At 44.8% G+C, this 23,371-nt stretch overlaps 1 protein-coding gene across 5 annotated transcripts in view; it reads left to right on the top strand.

Moving 5' to 3' along the window:
- PTPRG (protein tyrosine phosphatase receptor type G) overlaps positions 1–23,371 on the top strand; it is a 659,416-nt gene that overhangs the window by 504,355 nt on the left and 131,690 nt on the right. For all 5 annotated transcript variants that reach the window (XM_075938464.2, XM_075938462.2, XM_075938461.2 and 2 more), the window contains exons 9-11: positions 13,579–13,763; positions 15,928–16,036; positions 20,705–20,754. In XM_075938464.2, the coding sequence (XP_075794579.2) occupies positions 13,579–13,763; positions 15,928–16,036; positions 20,705–20,754 (344 nt within the window). The remainder of the gene's footprint in view (positions 1–13,578; positions 13,764–15,927; positions 16,037–20,704; positions 20,755–23,371) is intronic.

Below are 23,371 nucleotides of genomic sequence, written 5' to 3'. Positions count from 1 at the left end.
ATACCTTTAAACTCCTCCCTGGTCATTTGTCCAAGTTTCCACTTTTTGTAAGCTTCCTTTTTGTGCTTAAGTTCACCAAGGATTTCCCCTGTAAGCCAATCCGGTCTCCTACCATGTTTGCCTCTCTTGCTACGCGTCGGGATGGTTTGTTTCTGTGCCTTCAATAAGGCTTCTTTAAAATACTGCCAGCTGTCCTGGACTCCTTTCCCCTTCATGTTAACATCCCAGGGGATTCTGCCCATCAGGTCTCTTAGGGAGTCAAAATCTGCTTTTTTCAAGTCCAAGGTGTGTATTTTACTACTCTCTTTTCTTCCTTTGGTCAGGATCCTGAAATCTACCATCTCATGATCACTGCTTCCCAGGTTGTCACCCACCTCTACTTCCCCTATTAGTTCCTCCCTGTTTGTGAGCAGAAGGTCAAGCTGCGCACGGCCCCTGGTTGGATCCTTCAGCACTTGTGCCAGGAAGTTATCCCCAACATTCTCCAAAAACTTCCTGGATTGCCTGTGTACTGCCATATTGGTTTCCCAACAGATGTCAGGGTGATTAAAGTCCCCCACGAGAACCAGGGCCTGCGATCCGGAAGCTTCGCTCAGTTGTCCGAAGAAAGCCTCATCTACCTCATCTACCTGATTCGGTGGCCTGTAGCAGACACCAACCACCACATCACTGCTGTTGTTTGCTCCTTTAAACTTAACCCATAGACTCTCAACAGGTTTTTCTCCCTCTTTATACTGGAGTTCAGAGCAATCATAGTGCTCTCTTACATATAGTGCCACTCCTCCTCCTTTTCTCCCCTGCCTGTTCTTCCTGAACAGTCTATACCCTTCCATGACAGCGCTCCAGTCATGTGAGTCATCCCACCAAGTCTCTGTTATCCCAATTAAATCATATTTCTTGGTCTGGGCTAGGGCCTCCAGTTCTTCCTGTTTGTTCCCCAGGCTTCTCGCATTAGTGTACAAACACCTCAGATAACCAGTTGATCGCCCTATCTTCTCCATTCGAATCAGGGGTCCTCCATTCTTCCTCGTTCCTCTCTGCATTTCTTCCCGGTATCTGACTTTCCTGCTCCCCTCAGAGTTTTGGTCACCATCCCCCGACGAATCTAGTTTAAAGCCCTCCTCACTAGGTTTGCAAGCCTGCCTGCAAAGATGCTCCTTCCTCTCTTCGTTAGGTGGATCCCATCTCTTCCTAACAATCCTTGTGCCCGGAATAGAGTTCCATGGTCAAAGAAACCAAAACCCTCTCTGTGACACCACCTGCACAACCACGCATTTACGTCCTCAATTCGACGATCCCTGCCCAGTCCTTTCCCTTCAACAGGGAGGATGGACGAGAACACCACTTGCGCTCCGAGTTCTTGGATCCTTCTTCCCAACGCTACATAATCCGTAGTAACCCGCTCAAGGTCATTCTTGGCCGTATCGTTAGTTCCCACGTGGAGAAGCAGGAAGGGGTAGCGATCCGAAGGCTTGATCAGCTTGGTAAGCCTCTCAGTCACATCCTGAATGCGAGCTCCCGGTAAGCAGCACACCTCTCGAGATTCCAGGTCTGGACGGCAGATGGATGGCTCAGTCCCTCTTAGGAGGGAGTCCCCGACTACCACCACCCGTCGTTTTCTTTTGGGGGTAGTGGCCGTGGAACCCCCATCCCTAGGACTACGCATCCCATGCCTTCCAGTAGATGGTGTTCCCTTCCGATTTCTTCCTTGTGAGGTCCCTTCCAAAGCATTCAGCACTTCAGAGCCTGTGGAGAGAGCCTGAAAGCGATTACTTACCTCTATAGCACTGGGGGATTCCCATGCTGGCCTTTTTCCCCGTCTAGAAGTTACATGCTGCCAGTTCTCTTCCTGGTCCCGTACTGCCCTCTCTGGCTCTTCTGCCTGCTGTGCTTGAAGGATTAAACGCTGCCTTTTATCGAGGAAGTCTTCATCCTCTCTGATCGAGCGTAGGGTTGACACTTGGGCCTCCAGTCCTCTAATTTTTTCTTCCAAAATGGCGACCAGCTTGCACTTAGTGCAGATGAAATCTGTTCTTTCTTCCGGGAGGAAGAGAAACATGGCACATGCTGTGCAGGTAACAACAGCAGAGCAATCACCATCCATGGCTGCTGTCCTGTTCGCAAGCTCCTTGGTCTCTTGCCCACTACCTTATGAAGACCTGGAGTGCCTGAAAGTCCCTCCCCCATCCTTCTTAGTCTGCTTCCCCAGTCTGAGAGAGAGTGGTGCCGCCAGGGCATCCCCTCCTGGAAACTACGTCCTTGTCCTTACCTCAGGACTTTATACATCTAGCAGGGCTCATCATAGTTGATCTTCAATAGCTCTCCACACAGAGGGTATGTCTACACTACAAAGTTAGTTCGAACTAACGGACGTTAGTTCGAACTAACTTTAATAGGTGCTACACTAGCGCTCCGCTAGTTCGAATTTGAATCGAACTAGCGGAGCGCTTAGTTCGAACTAGGTAAACCTCATTTTACGAGGACTAACGCCTAGTTCGAACTAGCTAGTTCGAACTAAGGGCTGTGTAGCCCTTTAGTTCGAACTAGTGGGAGGCTAGCCCTCCCCAGGTTTCCCTGGTGGCCACTCTGGCCAACACCAGGGAAACTCTATGCCCCCCTCCCGGCCCCGGACCCCTTAAAGGGGCACGGGCTGGCTACGGTGCCCGTGCCAGGTGCAAGCCTGCCAGCACCCAGCTAGCAGACCCTGCACCTGGCACGGCACAGAGCCACCCACCCGATGCCCCCCAGCCCACCCCCTCTTGCCGGGACCAGGCTGGCGGCTCCCGGGAGTTTGCCCTGGACCGCAAGAGGCGGGCACCTTCCTGGGCTAGTGCGGACATCGTGGACCTCGTCCACGATCTCCGCACTAGGCACAGGAAAGTGGCCGTCTAGGGCAGGAGAGCTGCCAGCCTGGCCACCCAGGAGCAGGTGTGCATGAAAATCAAGGGGGTCCACTGAGACCCCCGACACTGAGCCCTGAGCTTACAATGGCCGTACTGGGTCAGACCAAAGGTCCATCTAGCCCAGTAGCCTGTCTGCCAACAGCGGCCAACCCTAGGGACCCTGGAGGGGATGGACCGAAGACAGTGACCAAGCCATTTGTCTCGTGCCATCCCTCTCCAGCCTTCCACAAACTTTGGGCAGGGACACCACTCCTACCCTCTGGCTAATAGGACTCCATGGACCCAACCTCCATCACTTGATCTCACTTCCCTTTAAACTCTGTTCTAGTTCTAGCCTTCACAGCCTCCTGCAGCAAGGAGTTCCACAGGTTAACTATTTGCTTTGTCAAGAAGAACAACTTTCTCTTACTAGTTTGTAGCCTGCTACCCATTCCTTTCCTTTGGTGTCCTCTAGTCCTTCTTTATGGGAACTCAGGAAGAACTTTTCTGAATGCACCCTCTCCACCCAACCCCTTCTTTTAGAGACCTCTATCCTGTCCCCCTCCGTCTCCTCTTTTCTAAGTTGAACAGTCCCAGTCTCTGTAGCCTCTCTTCATCTGGGACCTGTTCCCAACCCCTGATCATGTTAGTTGCCCTCCCCTCTCCCAGCCTTTCTCTTCCCCTCTCCCACCTCCTTTTCCCAGTCTCCCCCAGTTTTTTTTCAATAAAGACAGAGTCAATGTTGGAAGAAACGTTATCTTTATTTTGTACATCAATAAGAAGGGGGGCTAAGGAAGGGTAAGTGGAAGGAGGTGAGGGAGGAATGGGGTACGAGCCCCCGATGGGGAGGACTGGGCTGGCTCTGCGGGCTTCTGGGGGTGGAAGCTCTCCTGCAGCCCCCCAATTACTCCCTCTCCCCAGATGGCAGCCTGCGGCAAGTGCAGCCGGGCTGATGGCCGAGTGGTGTGATGTGCCCAGTGTGGGCACTCAGGGCACTCCAAGCCAGAACTTCTTTGCAAGCGGGGCACCCCTTAGAACTGTGTGTCCGGGGTGGGGGTCGGGACCCTTTAAGCGCAGCCCTCGGCTAGCCTGAGACAGCATCTCCATGCTCTAAGTCCTCCTTTTATGCCCTGCCGGCACTGCTTCCGGCCATCCTTAAGCCCTGTTCAGAGTCCACTCAATGTGGACTTGCTAGTTCGAACTAGCAAAACGCTAGTTCGAACTAGTTTTTAGTTCTAGATGCGTTAGTTCGAACTAGCTTAGTTCGAATTAACTAATTCGAACTAAGTTAGTTCGAACTAGCGCTGTAGTGTAGACGTACCCAGAGCTACCAGCAGTGCTACCTTTCTCTCAGCCAGCCAGTCCCTAGGACTGCACACGTTTGGGGCTCCCACACAGTCTGCTGTTTTGGTCTCCAGCTCCTTTTATAGGCCCTCTTAGCCCCTGACTGTCTGGTTCCTCCTGCAGCCACTCTAGCCTGCTTGGAGGACTTCTCTCTGGCTTCTCTTCTGGGGCAAGGTATGGCACGGTCACAAGCCTCCAGCAGGGGGCTTCTGGGTCTGGTCCATCCCGTCCCAGGGGGAGAAAATTCCCCCACAGTTTCTGCCATCCAGTAACATAGGAGTTGTTACAGTAATGCCATGGGAACTCCCATGCTACAAAGAAATCCATGCAGCAGTGCATGAAATTGTGCCTCAGATGCTAGCTGGATATTTACTGCAGGAAATGGGCCATCGGCAAAAGGGGCAAGAACTTGGCTCCCCAAAGCCTCCTCAATGGGAAATTCGTAAGAGCATTTTACCAGCCTAGTCACTAGGGGGGGTGTCAGATGTTGTTTCACATGGAACATCAGACAACACATGGTTTTGTTCATGTTCCTTAAGCATCAAGAGCCATCTTGCTTGTTTGAAGCATAGTCAAAGGTAAGAGCAGGGAAGATGAATTGTCTGTCTCCTAGCTACATTCTGCCTGTAGATTGAAGTAGATCAACACAAATATTTGCAAGCACTGTGCACTCAGTAGCCTGTGGATGCCTGCTAGCAAAGTACAGTCAGAGAAACAGGATAAAAGTGTGTCTCTTTAAAAGTGATTATTCTTATGTATTAATAATGGTGCTTACAAGGATCACAGCACTTAACAACACCAAATAAAACATCGCTAAGCGTTACAGGCATCTGGTAAAAGCAAACTGGCAGGGATGTTGTAAATCGGCCTCTTAGAGCTTTTTCACGTATTTAAGCTCAAGTTACTTCTGTGTATGAACCTCATAACCTGACTCTTGTTCTTAATGTAAGCCACCCGCCGTTCCAGGATGGAGCGTGAGTCAGATAGCAACAAGCCTGGTGGTGTTTTCTGTTGGGTTACTCCTAAGTGATGCCAATGCAAGGAAGCAGAATCTTTACTTCCTTTGCTACATACAGTCGGTTTAATACGTGCTGCATGTGTGGGTTTGGGGTGTGCAGGGCGTTTTACTTCTCTGGAAGCATTGTGATGCGTTGCACGGGCTATTGGAAGTCGGGGGAAGTTAGCCGACAGACGATGAGGGTTTCATATTTGCCTGGTTACTCTTTACAATGGCCTTGATTTTGATATTGTTTGCAGCCGCGTTTCAGCCTGTCGCTCTGACCAGGAGCAACTCTTGGGCAGGTAGCACACCCATCAGCAATCCTGCCAGCAGGCCGGTCGGAAATCAGCCAGGAAAACGTTCTGAGGTGACTGCCGGGACAACAGCAGCTACTCCGCCTGTCTTGCCAGCTGGCCGCTCCTGCTCCTCCCCGACACCCGGGAGAGAGGAAAAGAGCCACCCCTCCTATTCCCCGCAGGTTCCCTCTCCCCACCCCCAGAAACACACCTGTTCAATGATGGTTCCTCCTTTAAATTACACTTTGAGACCTAGTCACCTTTTAATCCATTTACTGTGTGCCATGTTAATCTTCCATCTTTCTTATTTTTAATGGAAAGTCAAAAAACAGGACTATGTAGCACTTCAAAGACTAACAAGATGGTTTATTAGGTGATGAGCTTTTGTGGGCCAGACCCACTTCCTCAGATCAAATAGTACCAAGTCAGACGTCTAAATATATTGCATCGATGCTATTGCCTTTATCAAGCAAACTTGTCATCTCAAAAAAAAAAAATCAAGTGAGTCTGACAGGATCAATTTTCCATAAAACCATGCTGACTAGCATTAATTGTATTACCCTCCTTTAATTCTTTATTAATCAAGTTCCATTTCAGTCACTTCATTATTTTGCCTGGGATCGATGTCAGACTGACAGGCTCATAATTACCCAGGTCATCCTGCTTACCCTTTTTAAATATTGGCACAACAGTAGCTTTCTTCCTGGCTTTAAGAACTTTCCCAGTGTTTCAAAGCTTATTAAACATCAGCATTAAACTCCTTGGCCAGCTCTTTTAAAACTTTTGAATGCAAGTCATCTGAACCTGCTGATTTTAAAATATGTTACTTTTGTAGCTGCTACTTTATACTGCTATTCCTCCAGTAGTGGGATGGGGAAAGTGTATCAGATGCTATGACTAAATCATCTCTTTTTTTCCACAAATATAAAACCTAAATATTTATTGAACACGTCTGCTTTTTCTCCATTATTATTGATCATTCTTCCATTTACATCAAGTTGTTGGATTCTTTTTGTTCTTCATATACTTTTTAAAACTCCTTTTTATTGTCCTTAATTCTGCCAGCCATAGATTTCTCCTTGTCCCTTTGCTTCCCTTATCAATTTTCTACAGTTCTTAGCTTTGGACCTGTATTCATTACCAATGAATTCCCTTATCTTCACTTTTCTTTGTTTTTTTTTTGTTATTTTTTTTTTATTTTGTATAGTTTGTCTTCACTTCCCCACTAAACCAGGTTTTTTAAGTAGGATGGACTTCTTCCTCCAGGGTGATATGATAATTCCCAATTATCAGTTGTATTTTTCTGATTAAATTCTTCCTCCCAAATGATCTGGCTTATAATTGATTTCAGCTTTGTAAAATTGGCCCTTTTAAAATGTGTGTAAAAACTGGTCTAGACTTAATTTTGTTTGTTCGCTATACATTTGATCAGGTCGTGATACTTGTACCTGAATTACCATTGCTTTTTAGTTCTGTGATCAGTTCCTCTTTACTGGTCAAGATGAGCCCTAATATAGAATTCTGTCCTACTAGATGCACACTTCTTATGTCTAATATTTAGGAAGTCCAGTGATGTTTAATACTGGCAGCATGAGACTTCCAGCATATGTCATTCCAACTGAGTTCTCAGTGATCATGCTGCATTTTTCCTGCACACTGCAGACAGGTGCATAATGTGCCAGTCATGTTCCGTGGTATGATTTTGTAGTCTGTAGCAGACACCAACTAATAGTCTATCTTGTGCTTTATCTGTTAGGACATTGATTCATAAGCATTTAAGATATTTTCTTCCAAATTACCAGTGACTTTGTTGATAGTCACATATATATATAATATGCCCCTTAAGATGAGATAATATTGCATCTAGGTTGTAAGTTGCAGAGCCATGTGGTAAATAAATGGATTCCTTGTCTTACAGCATTTCACTTGCTCTCTGCCCACTAATCCATCTCCTCAGGATTTATTCTAACATACCAGACTTCTGAGCAGCTTCAATGCTCTCGCTTTTTTTAAATCACTTTGATTCAGAAATGTTTCCTTTCCTCTATCCACATGTTTCTTCACAAGTCCCCTTCGCCCAGGACTCCCCATCCTTGCAGAGGCAAGTTTTGAGTTCTCCACCAGCCCCTGCTTTTCTATGCACAAAAGGGTCATGACTTGAGCGTGTCTTATGTCCCTGTGTGGCAGCGGTAGAAACAACAGGAAGAAGGAGATGCTCCGCTTCACAAAAGCAGACACAGCACATCCAGAAATAATGGTGGTGACATTTTTATGCATAGAAAAGCTAACTTAGAACATTTTTAGGTTGTGATGGATCTCTGTACTGTACTGTTGGAGTCCAAGTGGAAGTAGGCTTGAAAGGATGCGATTTTTATCGTTAAATGTCTATCAAACATCAATTTCACTGTGCCTGCACAAATGGACAAAAATTCCATCAATGAGCCAAATCTTACAAAGTTAAGAAAAATGCTCCTTGAGTTCAGACCATTTGCTTCCTATATTTTGACTTGTGATGTTGACAGCTTCTATTTTAATTGTCGTAAAGCTTTAATTTTTTGAACGTCAGAATCTGCTAGCATTAAATTGTCTGACCTCCCCATTGTATGGCACTCCATCCCTAATATTCCCCCACTGTGAAAAATTAAATTGATAAAAATCGGGGCAAGGGAAGGCTCTGAAAATTTAAATTAATAAGAATAAATTCTTAAATATAAACATTTATATTATCAGACAAAATTCTAACAATCGAATTCTGCCAAGTAAAGTATAAGGCATCTGGCTTTACAAGGGGAAGCAATACAAACAATAAACTCCATTCACATTTTAAAACATTCCTTATGTAGTTTTTCAGTAACACAGGTAGCGTAAGCAAAATGCAGGCTAGTGCTGTATGAGAGAAATTTTATCCCGGTAGAACCGCATATGTCACTACCTGTGAATAAGGTGAGTATTCCTGTAGCTCCATTGTCAGCCATAGGTACCAACTAGTGATGATTCCCCTTTATTTGGCATGGCGAGGCCATATTGTGTCCAGTTCTGGGCCCCCCATTACAGAAAGGACGTGGACACATTGGAGAAAGTCTAGCGGTGGGCAACAAAAATGATGAGGGGGCTGGAGCACATGATTATGAGGAGAGGCTGATGGATTTTGCTTAGTCTACAGAAGAGTGGGGGGGAGGGATTTGATAGCAGCCTTCAACTGCCCGAAGGGGGCTCCAAAGGGGCTAGAGAGAGGTTGCTCTCCGTGCTGGGAGATGACAGAACGAGGAGAAATGGTCTCAAGTTGCAGTGGGGGAGGTCTAGGATGGATATTAGGAAAAACGATTTCCCTACGAGGGTGGTGAAGCACTGGGATGGGTTCCCTAGGGAGGGGTGGAATCTCCATCCCTAGAGGTTTTGAAGTCCCGGCTTGACCAAGCCCTGGCTGGGATGATGGAGTTGGGGTGGGTCCTGCTTTGGGCAGCTGATTGGACTCGATGACTCCTGAGGTCTCTGCCAGCCCTAGGATTCTGTGCCCTACATCAGTGCCTAATCCCTGCTAAACCAGGGACATCTCTCTCACCAGAGTCCCAGAGGAGGGCTGCCTTGAACCTCTAGGTTAGGTTCTGTGGGGCTTGAGTTAGGAAAACCCTGTGGAGGTTGTGTAGCCACATGGAATGTAGAACTCCAGTGAAGGCAGAGATGAGGCTGCAGATGTTACGTTCATGTTACGTGTCCCTGCCCGCTGGAATGCTTCTATCGTGAACGAAATAGTTCTCTGTGGTGTGGCTGACCTGGAGGGCCCTGTGGATTGTGCACGTCGCTGTGTTGGGCTTTGCGATGGTGGTATGCAAGGGTGGACGGATGCCGTTGGCAGAACTCCCCACAGGAGCTCGTCATAGCTCAGTGACAGCTGGGGAAGGAGGCCAGCGGCACACCACATTTTTCTAAAGGGGGCACACATCCCTTAGCCTCCTGTGCCTCAGTTTCCCTTCTGTGACTTGTGGACAGTAACACTGCCTCGCCTCACAGGTGCTGCATTATAGTCTGTCAGGTGCTCAGCTATTATGGTGCTCGGAGGCAGAGAAGATAAATTTGTCCTAAAGTGAGGACTGGCTGTGGCGGATTTTAGTGTTGTAACAATTTCAACACCCCATGCTCCCTTTATCGCTGCCTGTCACGCTGACTAGTACTGTCTCATTGTTACCTTGCCTTTCCAAGCTGTCTGTCTCTGGTCTCATACTTACACTGTAAGATCTCTGGGAGCTTTTCATCGGTGTCTGTACCGTACCTTACAGTGTTCCCTGTAAGCTGTCCAGCCACTCAGGAGAGATTGAAATGCCATCCACCTGAATAGCAGAGCAACCACAACTAGGCTGATTGTTTCCAGAGGTGGTGCACATCCGCACATGCTTCAGTGCACATAAAACTTATTCCACACATGGATGGAAAAAATCTGCACATGGCTGGAAATGATTAGAGGGAATATAGGGTCTGTGCCAGGGGCTCTTAGGTGCTACAGTAATATAAATAGTCATAATGATGGCTGAACTTGAGGGGAAGGCATGGTAATATTTTTCTCTAAAAACAGCAGAGATCTGTGATTTCAATGTCAAATGGCTTTTTTTAAGGAATCATCAATTCACTGGCTTGCTTGGTCATTTTGCCTGAAAAAATCTTGTTTCTGTTCAGTGTATTCCTGTACTCTGATTCAATCCAGAGTAACTCGCATACAATTTTTTCCCCACATTTCTTCTCTGCATTTGTATTTGTCCTTCAGCTGTATACTTTGCAAAATCAATGGGGGCTCTTTAGCATCCTAAAATACGGTTTATAAAACTCAGAATCTGTGAATTTTCTCCTTTCAAAAATGCAAAACACACACACAAGTGAGAAAGGAAAACTGGCTCTCTAGAATAGTTTTATATATAGTCAAATCATTATGCACTTCTTCTCTCCTTTCAGACATTTGCTGCATTATTATGTACTGTCCTGATTAAATCATCAAATTAAATTATCAGATCAAATGTTCTTGATTCCATTGTGTCCTGAACAGGTTTGGTTAAATTAGCAAACCATATGTTTCATTTTATAAACAAAGGGGCAGGAGGAAATCCTGTTTTGTTCATTCATCAATCCTGAAACCCTTAAAATAGATGCTGAATTAGAACACGCTAGTTAATATGTAATCATAACACATTCTTCCCTTGTGCCTCAGAATAATTGAAACAAAGTCCTATTAAATCACAAACTTCTTTACTGTGAAATGGCAGCATTGTGAATTCAGTATCCTTTGAGCATGCCAGGGGCCTGGATTTCCCACCATTTGAGGGCTCCGAACTAGCAGAGTACTTTAGCATCTGTGGGTGAAATCAGGGAGGGCGTCAGAGTGAGGAAAGTCATGCACTGCGCTTACCCGGCTCCTCGTGGAACAAGGTGTACCGGTAGATTGAATTAGAGATCCTAATTCAAACTACTTTCTCTGTGCCGCATGTAGCCGCGGGCACGGAGTTCGGACTAAGGGACATTTAAAAATGGCGGCGCCCGGGAAGATGCAAATGATATTTAAATCCCGGGCTTCATTTGCAACTTCGAATGCCTACATTAGCCTCCCTAGTTCGAACTGGGGGCTAGTGTAAACATATCCTTAGGGTTTACTGAGGTGCGTATTCCGTGTGAGAGTCTCCGTGGAAACTGGTGAACATAGAGCGACAGACCATAGAACTGACTATCCCCACACTGTCGAGGCCGTCATTGTGTGGGTTAAGTTCTCTCTTGATCTCTGGATGGGAACGAGACTGTTCCCCTGGACTCTGAGGGACTCAGCCTACCAGACGTTCAAAAAACTGCACAAAGAGAATTTGAATGCATAGGCCCCCACGTAAACTAGCCCATGTTTAATACACAGAACGTGAACTTCATGCAGCCACGGGCTCACACTGGAAGGCTAAGTAGGGAAAGACCAATGCACAAGTCGGAGAGCAGAACAGACGAGAGAGGCCGAGAAGGAGCAAGAACTGTTGCTTGGGACCAGTGGCTCAGTGGAGTCCTGCCAGGGGGTTCTGGAAGTGGCGTTCCCTTGGTAGGGGCAGAAACACCTGTATATTGTTGGCCACCTCTGTTCACAGTGATCAGGACACTGGTAAATAGGGATAGTACACTCTGCACAGCAGTTTCTACACAAACCTCTCTCTAAAAGACAACCGGATTCTGTTCCCTCCTCCTCTTAGAAAATGAGAGTGATGAATGCACCGGAGATATTGTAAAGCCCCGTACACTGGAAATACGGGCGACGCACATTTGCTGCACATGTTCATTTCTAAACCAAGGGTGTATGGTAATGCAGCAGCACGCAACTGGTAACCCACATCTGAGAACAGGCTTTTTTTCCCCCTCCTCAGTGCAGCTGTGATTCTCCAGGAGTAAAATGTGGTGTGTGTATGTGCAGGCAGCAGCATTAAGGCAGGTGTGTGGTAACTTGCTATTGAAAGGTGGGAAGGAGGAATAATATTGGTAACAATGCACAAGCTTAGTGGCACGGATGACACCCTGAGCCATTCCTGTCAGCACCGGCTGGATCCTTGGTCCCTGCTGAGTGTGTTGCGGTACCGTTGCGAGAAGTTCTTTTGTGGCTCAAGGTTATATTTGGAAAGAGGGTGTGAGAATCTGTCCTGAATTATATATTTTAATCATGACTCTTTTAAAGCTTGGAAAAATCAGTAGCCCTTACAGCAGGAGACCAGTGTGTACTTTACAGACAGCATACGAGTGCCATCTAGTGTTCTCCATGAGGATGCCTTTCCCTTTCCATTGTCAGACAAGTATTCTCCTGAGCGGATTGTGTTCTGTGAGCGCCAGCATAGGGCAGGCACTGGGTCAGCGCCCAGACTCGGGCCTCTTCTTCCGTAGGCAGTGGAATAACTAGTCGCCCAGCTCAAGCCAGGCCATTCCTAGGGTTTGGTTTCCTCCCCGGACGTTCCCCCCTCAGATCGTAGCTCACTCTGGCCCGAGAGCAGTCTCCTGGCATGGCCTCCAGCAGACGTCCGTCGACGGTTGCACACAATGTTCCTCACAGAAGGCGGGTAGGACGTGTGAGCCCCAAAGCCTGCTGCCCGGGTAGTTATGGACAGATGGACGTGCTCTTTTGTTTCTGTGGTATTTGAACAGGCCCACCGATGAGGAGACAGGGTCACTTGCCGTGAGGCCCGGTGATTCAAAAGAGTCGGGGCCTCCTGGCTGCCATCTCTGCTACTGCAGTGCCGGCGGGCCCTTTAAATCACAGCTGGAGCACCAGGTGGCACACTCCAGGTGACACTGAAGGGCAAGTAGGGGGATGCTAGCCCCCCTCCTTCATCCCCGCGTCTTCTACCTGAAAGTCCGCTCCTTCAGGGAGCACAAAGCTTCCCCCCCCCCCCCCGACCTTGCTCAGGGGCCTGGCGATTCTGTCCCCACCTCTACATCTGAAATAATGTCTGTGTTTCCCTGCAAAGCAGGTGAGGAAGAATATAAAATACCCTTAGTTTATTACGCACCAGTGGGCATGAAACAGAAACCATTTAGTGTGCCAGTAATAACACTTACCTCTGATATAGGGCATCGCAGCTTCAGAGAGCTTTTGCAAACATTAGCTAATTCTCCCAGCGCCGGGCGAGGCCAGGAAGAATTATTGCTTCCATTTTATGCAGCGGGCAATTGCAATGCAGCCCAGGAAAGTTCCCCAGGGAAACGAAGACCCGAAGGTGCAAAAGTGTCTGTGAGCACTTGTGGACACCCAGAGCTTTGCAGGTGCAGAGGGCGGGATGTGTTCACATGTCGGGAGTGGAGACTTTGTGCCCATTTGGGAAAGAAATAATTGAGCCTAAACAACTTGCCCAAGGCCACAGTTATAATGGAGCCTATTGTCCGTTACCTTTCCTGCGCTTGGCACGGGAAAACAACGGGAAGTGGTTTAAATGCCTGTGGGTGTAATGTAACGTAGAGAAAGGTATTACAGAGTCGAGGTACATGGGTCCAAAATCTGCAGTTATTCTCCTGCTTGGTGTGTGTCTGTCCCTCATATTTGATCCCTTTTGTTTAGTTTGCAGCACTCCCCCAGTCAACATGAAAGTGCAGCCTGTGAACAGAACAGCTTTGCTCGTAACCTGGAACCAACCCGAGATCATCTACCACCCTCCCATTATGAACTACATGATCTCCTACAGCTGGACTAAAAATGAAGACGAAAAAGAGAAAACTTTCACCAAGGACAGTGACAAGGACCTGGTAAAGCTACCGCATCCGCACATGACCTTAGTCTTAAGCTAGCCTTGCTTTGTGCTTTTCTCAGTAGAAGGTGGGGTATGAAAGCGTTTATCTTTCAATGAATGGTTAGTTTTTCAAAATTGCAATGGATGGCTTTTTGCATATTCAGTGCTAGTTGAATTCACCCAGTGTTCCTGAGTATGTCATTCCCGTGGGCTTTTGGCTTATGTTCAAGTCACTGTTTTCACAGTAAGAACTGATCATGCAAAATCTATTACTGGACCGAACCTCTCTAGTCCAGCACCCTCGGGACCTGACCAGTGCCAAACCAGAGAATTTGCTGAACCCCGGGAGATCAATATTGTCTGTTAGCATGACCAACACTTCCACTGCTTACTGGGCTCTTAGAAGACATCTAATGATAAAAGCTAAATAACAGCACAGAGAGCCAGGACTGGGAGCTGTAAATAAACTTTATGGAACCGTGGGAAAGTTGGCCACACCCATGATAAGTGGACATCCGGCTAACTCAAATCATGCCGGGCCACACGGATTCCTGGACCAGAGAGTGCCAGATTAGAGAGGTTGAAGGCTTTTGGGACTGTCCCTAGTGGTTTCAAAATCAGGGCCCAGAAGCTGAGGGTTCAGACTCTCAGGCTTAAGTAGGGGAAAAAAGGAAATGTGCCCTAGATTTCTCTGCTGATTAGATATTAGAGGGAAAGATCACCAGCTCCATTTATGATTGGATCTGTTTGTCATTCTTGTCCGAGTGAAAGCAAATACTGTACTCGTCTTTAATATCCCCTGCATATAAAATCAAAGTTATATATTCAAGATTCATAGGTCTCTGTTTATTGTTAATCAAAGGAAGCCTCTGGAATAACAAAATCAGTAATTGTATATGCACATGAAAATGCAGCGGCACAGAGAGAAATTCCTAATGACTGTCACTTTTTTTTTTTCAAATACACAGTCCTCTGGGCCCATTCAATCAGTTATAGAATAATACTTCTTCCCTCAGATGAAGATTCTTTTACTTCATTTCCATTTATATTTTCAATTTCCCCACTAGACATTGTTATCTGGGTCACATTAGGGAGAGATGTACTTCATGAAATCAGAGAGGAATCTATTGAAAGACACTCAAGGTTAGGATGTATTATAACCTCTCTCTTGTCAAAACTTCACACGCTTAAGGGAGATTTTTTTCATCAGTAATGAGGATGGAGTACGTTAATCAGCAGAAACAATCTGGGCACAAATACAGTGTCTTATTTTTATATTAAAAAAATAACGACCTATGTAGGGAATGCAATGAAGTGGTAGCTCGAAGTGACTAGCAACAAGCCCAGCCCTGGAAAAGTGAGTTGGAGGTAAAGGATTGAGCCAGGGTTTAAGAGAGAGCAGCATGGCAGAAAAACGTCCTTTGACTGTGAAATACAATGTCCATTCAAAGTGCTGTAGCATTGCAGCAGGCATTAACCAGTCCAGTTGCTTGAGACGTTTGAAAGGAGCCCCTTGCTGATATCCAGGGCAGTTAACTTCCTCCACTGCACGGCCGAGAGAGAAGCAATCTCTGGCCAAATGGGTCGGAGGAGCACACGGAGAGTGAGGACTGGCTGGCCACCCAGGCAGCTCCGGTGCAGCATCCATGTGCATATTTGAATGCCCTTTGTAATGGTGATGGCGAGCTGGAAGTTGCTTCCCAGCCCGGAGCAGATTTTCAACGTAGAGGGGCCTCCAATCAAACCTGCGGCTTATTGCTCAATAAAGCTCCCGGCTTAGTTCCTGGGGCGGTTGGTAGCTCTCTGTCCCTGTCGGAGTTGATGGGAAACAACCTTTCCTCCCCACCACCTTTTGCGTTTTAATTTTTACAAGATCAAGTCACTTGTTGAGCGGGAAGAGCATGTATGTGTGTGTGGTCCTGAATGCAGCGTGGGTGCAGCTCTCCTCTGTGCGGAGAGCTAGTGCCAGGACTGTGCTCCACTTCGGTCTTGCTGAAGCCTAGCTGTGTATGTAATGCATGGGCCAGTGGCCACGCCTCCGCACCGGAGTTACTGTCTCCCTCGAGAGCTAGCCTTGTCCTATGTGTTCTGTGTTAGCACTGTGCGCTGTGTTGTACAACTTCATGATGGAGAGCCCTTTGGGGGGGCACATCTGAATAATATCTATTTCTTTTAAACAGAAAGCCATCATTAGCCATGTCTCACCTGACATCCTTTATCTGTTCAGAGTTCAAGCAGTTTGCCGAAATGACATGCGTAGTGACTTTAGCCAGACAATGCTTTTTCAAGGTAAAGAAAGACAAAAAATCTGTTTAAAATGATGTGATTTTTTTTCCTCCCTTTTTTTCCTCTGATTTCTCTTGCTGACCAAAATGGGAACATGGGAAGATATTCCAGGGGGTGTCTGAGTGTTACAGCTAATTTGCAACTCTGATCAGCTGAGCAAAAGAAAGGGCTGATTGGCAGACTCTTTACAGTGGTGGGTTCTCAGCTCCTGCAATTGCTTTCCATACCCACTCAGTGATTCTTTGGATTGAAACCTAGATTTAATAATGTCCAGAGCATACGCAACTCTCCTGTATTAGCCCACACTTTCCCGGAGAAGGAGATGAGCGTGGTGTTTGCTTTGAGGGCTACAAGACTCCTTTGCTGATATTGTACCATTAGTCTTTGTTTAATTATGATGTTTACATTTTGTGTATGAGTTTAGCACAGTGACGAGCAATAACCAGCCTGCAGGCTGGATCTGATTGGCCAGTGTTAGCCCCTGGCAAGCCACCAGCACTGTATTTCCCTGCGCCTCTGCATATACAGGGGCTTGCAGCTCCTATTGGCTGTGAATCGCCATTCCCGGCCAACGGGAGCTGCGGAAAGTGGTGTCCTGGTCCATGCCACTTCCCGCAGCTCCCACTGGCTGGAACGGTGGCCCTCTGTGGGCTGCAAGCTCCCATACCTGCATCAATGGACCTGCGAATCGCCGCCATCCCATTGCCCACCCCTGGTGTAGAGCATGTTTGCCTTTAGAAATCTGAGTGACTATAAATATACGTAATCTTCTTTGGAATCAGCCTCTAGCTACTGAATTTAAAAAAATAAATCAGAGGTAGCATAGCCCTCTGACATAGATGGTAGCTGTAATTCACGTGCAGCAAGAATTGGGTCGTGGATCAGTAATTCAGTCTTGGTAGCTGTAATTCGCATGTAGCTAGACAACCCCATGCACAGATTCACAGTTTCATTGATTACCAAAACAAAGATATTTTCAATTGCTTGTTGAACTCTTATCTTTCAAAAATCAACAAATGGTCTGGTATAGACTAACAAAACATGTAGCTGGTATCATGAGCTTTCGTGGGCACAGCCCACTTCTTCGGCTATGCCCACGAAAACTAATGATACCATCTACATGTTTTGTTAATCGATAAAGTGCTACCAGACCATTTGTTGTTTTTCCTGTACAGACTAACTCAGCTACCCTCTGAAGCGTCTTATCTTTCAGACATTTCTGCTTCAGTCAGTCTGAGTAGAGTGAAAAGTCCGAGACCATGAATAGAACTTGATTTTTAAAACAAGTGCCAACATTTTCTTTTTTTCCTTTTAAAGGAAAACGATTGTCACTCGCTGCTCCATTGGTATTGATCTCAGTTTTGTGGTTTGGGGGTGAAATCTCTCTCCCAGCCCTCACAGAATACAAGTCCCATGAAGTGAAACAGAGGCTGTGGGTGGGGCCTGAATTTCACCCTTAATGAAATTTCACCCCTACAAGCTAATCAGAAGAACTACACAGTCTTGTAAATCCTAGAGCTAAGAAAAAGCAAAGAGTTAAATTACACGAGTCAGACGTTATCCATTACATTAATGGAGACTTTTTAAGGGTGACCTTTAGAGAAATGTGAGGGTTTCAAACCTAGTTGATTTCTTCCTCCTTAACAGCTGAAACTGTTTATAGACACCAGACAGTATTCTCTTCTGAGATCTGCAAGGTGCACACTTTGCCTCTAGAATGATGGGCTCTCCAGCGTGGGGTGGGGGAAACTCTCATATCTAATAAATGCCCTGTATGCGGCACCCTTCACTCTGGCTCTTCTCTGCACATTGAGGGGAGAGTTGAGGGCTTTGTTTTAAATGCCCGGCAGGATCAGAAACTTGTATGCTGGGGGCCGTACCTCTCAGGGCTGTATGCTAAGGGTGACGGGGAACAAACTGCTGAAATTTGACCATATTTGATTATCGAGTCTTTTTGACAGCTTCCCAGTTACACAAAGAGATCTATAATGGAGGCCACACACACACCAGTATGGCAGAGAGAGACGTTGATGGTTCCCTCCTCAGCCTCCCCTCCTCCCTATACGGCAACTTCTTCCAATTTTACACTGGCTTCAGAATCTAACTTTTAAATAACCCCTCAGAAGGTTTTATCCTCCTGTGTCTCGCTAGTTGGATTGTTTAGCTGTTTGTTCTAATGCTCACCTGCGTTCTTCTAGAAGTTTCTAAACTGGTCAAGATTCAGATCAGTGCTGTGGGAAATCAGTTCACTGGAATGGTTAATATGTCGTTTAATTTGTCTAGCAGATGATGTGCAATTTATATTTCCTTCACCCTTTACAAACTAGTAATTATACAGAGATAAAAAACCAGAAGAAACCTGTTTTATGATGGCAGGCAGTGTTTTAAAATATTGTATTAAAGTTTTATTTGAAACATTTCTCACTTACATAAAGTATTCTAAACAAACGATAAACACATACCTAATTACAAACAGTACACAGCATGTGGCATGACAAATGGACCTGGAGTACATTTCTCCTCCACTGTCACAAATCAACAGCTTGGGGATGTATCATTGCTTACAATAAACCCAATTCCTTAAATTTAGCCTCTCTAATATTAATTCTCAATAGCATGGACTATAATCTGACTTCATGTGTACCAGCGTAAATTGGGATGAACACAGATATAATAAGTTTCAAGGTCAGTAGCTATTATTATTATCATTTAGTCTGACCTGCTGTATAACTGGGCCATATATTTTCACCCAACTTGTGGTTGAGCGAGAATATATATTTAATAGGTCAGTAGTCAAAGGCCAACATAGGTTTTGTAAATCCATATTTAGGCACAAATATGGATTTAGATGAATAATTGCAGACACCCCAGATGGTGAAATATTGGCCTGACTTGCACTTTACACTGGTGTAATTGGGACCAGAATTTTCTTCACGTCACTTGTTTTTTACTGGTGTGTAGTTACCATCTTAATACTTGTCACTCAGTAGTAGGGCTGTCAGTTAATCACCGTTCACTCATCCAGTTAACTCAAAAATAATCACAATTTAAAAAAAATAAATTGTGATTAATCACAGTTTTAATTGCACTGCTTAACAATAGAATACTAGTTGAAATGTATTGTATATTTTGGATGTTTTTCAATATTTTTTATTACAACACACTCTACAAAGTGTACAGTGCTCACTTTATATTATTTTTATTTCTAATATTTAAACTATAAAAATGATAAAAAGAAATAGTATTTTTCAATTTACTTCATACAAGTACTGAAGTGCGATTTTGTCATCATGAAAGTGCAATATATAAATTGTTACATAACTATACTCAAAAACAAAACAGTGTAAAACTTTCGAGCCTGCAGTCCACTCAGTCCTATTTCATGTTCAGCCAGTCACTAAGAAAAACAAGTTTGAGAACAGGTGTTCACATGGCACTTCTGTAACAGGCATTGCAGGTATTTACATGCCCGATATACTAAATACTTGTATGCCCGTTTGTGCTTTGACTCCATTTCAGAGGACATATTTCCATGTTGAGGGTGGGGGTTTTTTTAAGTGTAATTAAAATTATGACTGGATTCCTTGAAGGAGAATTGTTTTTCTCCTGCTTTGTGTTTTACCCACATTCTGCTATATAGTTCATGTTACAATGGTCTCAGATGATGATCCAACACATGTTGTTCATTTTAAGAACACTTTCGCAGCAAATTTGACAAAACGCAAAGAAGGTACCAATGTGAGATTTCTAAAGATAATTACAGAACTTAACGTAAGATTTAAAAATCTGAAGTTGCTTTCCAAAATCTGAGTGGCAAGGTGTGGAACGTGCTTTCAGATGTCTTAAAAGAGCAACACTCTGATGTGGAAATTACAGAACTTGAACACCACCAAAAAAAAAAAGAAAATCGATTCTGCTGGTGGCATCTGACTCAGATGACGAAAATGAATACGCGTTGGTCCATGCAGCTTTGGATTGTTATTGAGCAGAACCCATGAGCAATATGGACATGTGTCCTCTGGAATAGTGGTTGAAGCATAAAGGAATCTTTAGTGGATCTGGCATAAAAATTTTGCGATACTGGGTGGACAATGCCATGTGAATGCCTGTTTTCACCTTCAGGGGATGTTATAAACAAGAGACAGGTAGCATTATTTATTTCCAGCAAATGTAAACAAACTTGTTTGCCTTAATCGACAAGAGTTAGGACAGAGTGGACTTGTAGACTTTAAAGTTTTACCTGGTTTTATTTTTGAATTTGGTTTTTGACCATAATTCTACATTTATAATTTCACCTTTCATGATAAAGAGGTTGCACTCCCCTACTTGTATTAGGGGCACTGAAAAATACTATTTCTTTTGTTTGAGACGATGCAAATATTTGTAATTAAACATGAAATGTAAAGTGAACACTGTACACTTTGTATTCCGTTTTGTAACTGAGATCAAAATATTTGAAAGGGAAGAAAACATCCAAAAATATTTAAATAAATTATATTCTATTATTAAAGAGCACAGTTAATTATGATTAATTTTTAATTGCTTGACAACCCTATCTAGCAAGAGTTTGAAATTTTTATATGCTTTTAATTTATGAGAAGTTGTTTAGCAGAATAACTGCATTTTTCAGCTTCTGAAGCCACATAATAATTATCCTTCTTTATTTCTCAGCTAACACAACTCGAATATTCGAGGGGACCAGAATTGTTAAAACAGGAGTGGTAAGTAGTGGATATAAATCATTGCCAAAAATTTTAAAGCAGTCGTAAATTGAGCCGTCATACCCACCAGGTGGCAGCATAATGTTGTAAATCTACTGCCGTCATTTGGGAGGGTGTTATTTTATTTAAATCCTGAACAAAAGCTTTAATAGCCTGTTTCACACATGGAATAGCTTTATAGCTCCATGATTCTATAAGCTTTCTTTGCAGAGAAAATGGTAGAGAAAATAGACAAATCCTAATGAGGACTGAGAAGATGCTTAATTTCTTTTAATAACTAAATGAACAGAGGTTCATGCAGAAGGTACAAGACAATGGTTTGGCATATGGCATCTGCCGTCTTCCAATGCTGTGGAAATATCTACTTGTGTGTAAATTAGGCCTTAGCAAATTATGTATTTTAATCCTTTATTTCATGTTCCTTAGGGCTGTAAGTATTAACTAAGGTGAACTTTGAACAGCTCTTCTAAATTAATAGTCCAAAAACCCAGTGCAATAAGCGAATATATTTTACACCACTAATGAATGCCCCGTTTTAGTTATTGAAAGAACATAGTTATGTACAGTGTGGTATTGTCAATCAAATATACAGAATGAAGTCATATTAGAGAACTTAAGCTGCTAAGTACTTTATGTCTGGTTTCACTCAGTCCCATTTTCATAGAACACTAGAACTGGAAAGAACCTCGAAAGTCCAGTCCCCTGCCCTCACGACAGGACCAAGCACCATCTAGATGATCCCTAATAGATGTTTTGAATGGTAACACCCTGGTAACACCGACCTCAGAAAAGAATGTTTAACATTTTTCACTGATAATGGAGAAATGTACTAAATATACAATTCTTCAGCCCAGCTCTGAGGCTAAGAGCAAATGCCAGAGAAAAGCAAATTTCTCAAAGCTATAGAGGTTCCAATTGATTAGTGTCCTGAAGTTCAGAGGCTTATTTAAAGTTTGAACTCGAGATCTCGGAAGAACAGGCTCTCTCTTGAGCTCTCCGGTGCTTTGTGGTGGCAGCTGGGCGAGAAATAACATGAGAGCAGCCTTTCTTGGTTTGCTGCAGCATTTCGACTTCCTGGCTTTGGCTGAAACCAGGAATGGGGGGTGGGGAGAGGCGCGGGTGCAGAAGCAGCATGTCTAAATTTACTGAGGGTTTTAAAATTCGAAAAATGTTTGGGGTTATAGAGACGTTAGGGCATGGGCGAAGATCCTTGTTATCCTTGTTTGCTGTCCCTCATAAATACATTTGCAGCCTCTCACCCCCACTTTATTTTTGTGGCTTGAAGTGGGAAGGCAAAGCAGAAGTGCAGCATGCTGGAGTAGCCTGTGCACAGGACTAAATTCTAATCCCAGCTCCTTGTTCCGTGTCCTTGGAGAAATCAGTGAACTTTGGTGCCTTTAGGATGATAACTATAGGCACCGTACCAGCAAAAGTTATCGAATGGGTTTCGGGTGTAAAGCCAGTGTTTATTCTGGCGAGATCGGGCGTGTAGGAAGTTGATGGTTTTAGGGCTGCTGATCACCTTGTAGTCCAGCCCGAGTAGCTGCTACTCTGGGACACAGTTCGGCCCCCGCCTCTCCCAGCTGCATTGGGAAAATACACTGGCCCAGCCCTTTTCCTGGTACAGCTAGCTCCCGCCTCCTGGTGAGTTGTGGGGGCAAAGTGAGCTGGGCAGGATGGGTAGAAACAACTTGTGCTGATAACAACAAAGGGCTGGCAGGGATGGTCACTAGTTCGGGGCCACAAGGAGGCCCCATATGCCTCGTACTGAGCTGAGATCTTTCCAGACTGTGCCATGGTGCCAAACCCTAGTAGAGGAATGCCAACCTGAGCAGGGTAAATAGCAAAATTAGGAAAGAAGGAAGCCCTGCTCCTGCAATCGGATCCTTATGGAAGGACCACAGGGCTCTTTATGCCCCGTGTTTGGATCTGATTACAGGAACCGGGCCATTATTACAAAATTAGGGGCATTATAGTAGTGGCTGCCACGCAGCTTTTATTTCAAAGTAAAATGAATGTGATAGGACATTTTAAAGGTTTTTTTTTAGTGGGCAGTTTAGAGAACTAATCTATTGAGACTCATTAAACTTGTTAAAAAAAAAAAAAAAAGCTCCTTCCCCCACCTGACAGGAAATGTCCTTCAGGAGTTGCTATGGAAGGGGCGAGGCAGAGTACAAAACGAAGCTCAGAGTAATGAGCGATGACTCTTGTTATTGATGGGAAGTGGCAAATGCAGGCACGGCATAGGTGTGACGGCTGTTGGTGTACACATAACTTGAGCTAACTACAGTAAAACCTCTGTTATCTGGCACACTCGGGGATTAGGGCGTTCCGGTTATCTAAAAATTCCAGTTATCTGAGGGTTCCGTCAACCTAGGAAAAACCAATGGACAATAATAGAAAAACTAGAGTTTTTAATATTGGTGGTTTTGTAGCGTGAGGCAGTTGGTCTCATATTTCTATTTTGAATTAAAGATGATTAGTGCTTCTTAAATAAAAAATTGTGAAGCCAATCATGGTAGACCAAGCCAGGCCCGTGCACCTGAAGATGTGACAGTTTTGTGGCTGGGGGCAATGCCGGTTAACAAAGTTTTCTGGTTAACAGAGTGCCGGATAG

The sequence above is a fragment of the Pelodiscus sinensis genome, chromosome 11 (genome assembly GCF_052426305.1).
Source record: "Pelodiscus sinensis isolate ZL-2025 chromosome 11, ASM5242630v1, whole genome shotgun sequence".
NCBI lineage: Eukaryota > Metazoa > Chordata > Testudines > Trionychidae > Pelodiscus > Pelodiscus sinensis.
This window is presented reverse-complemented; position numbering and strand designations above follow the sequence as displayed.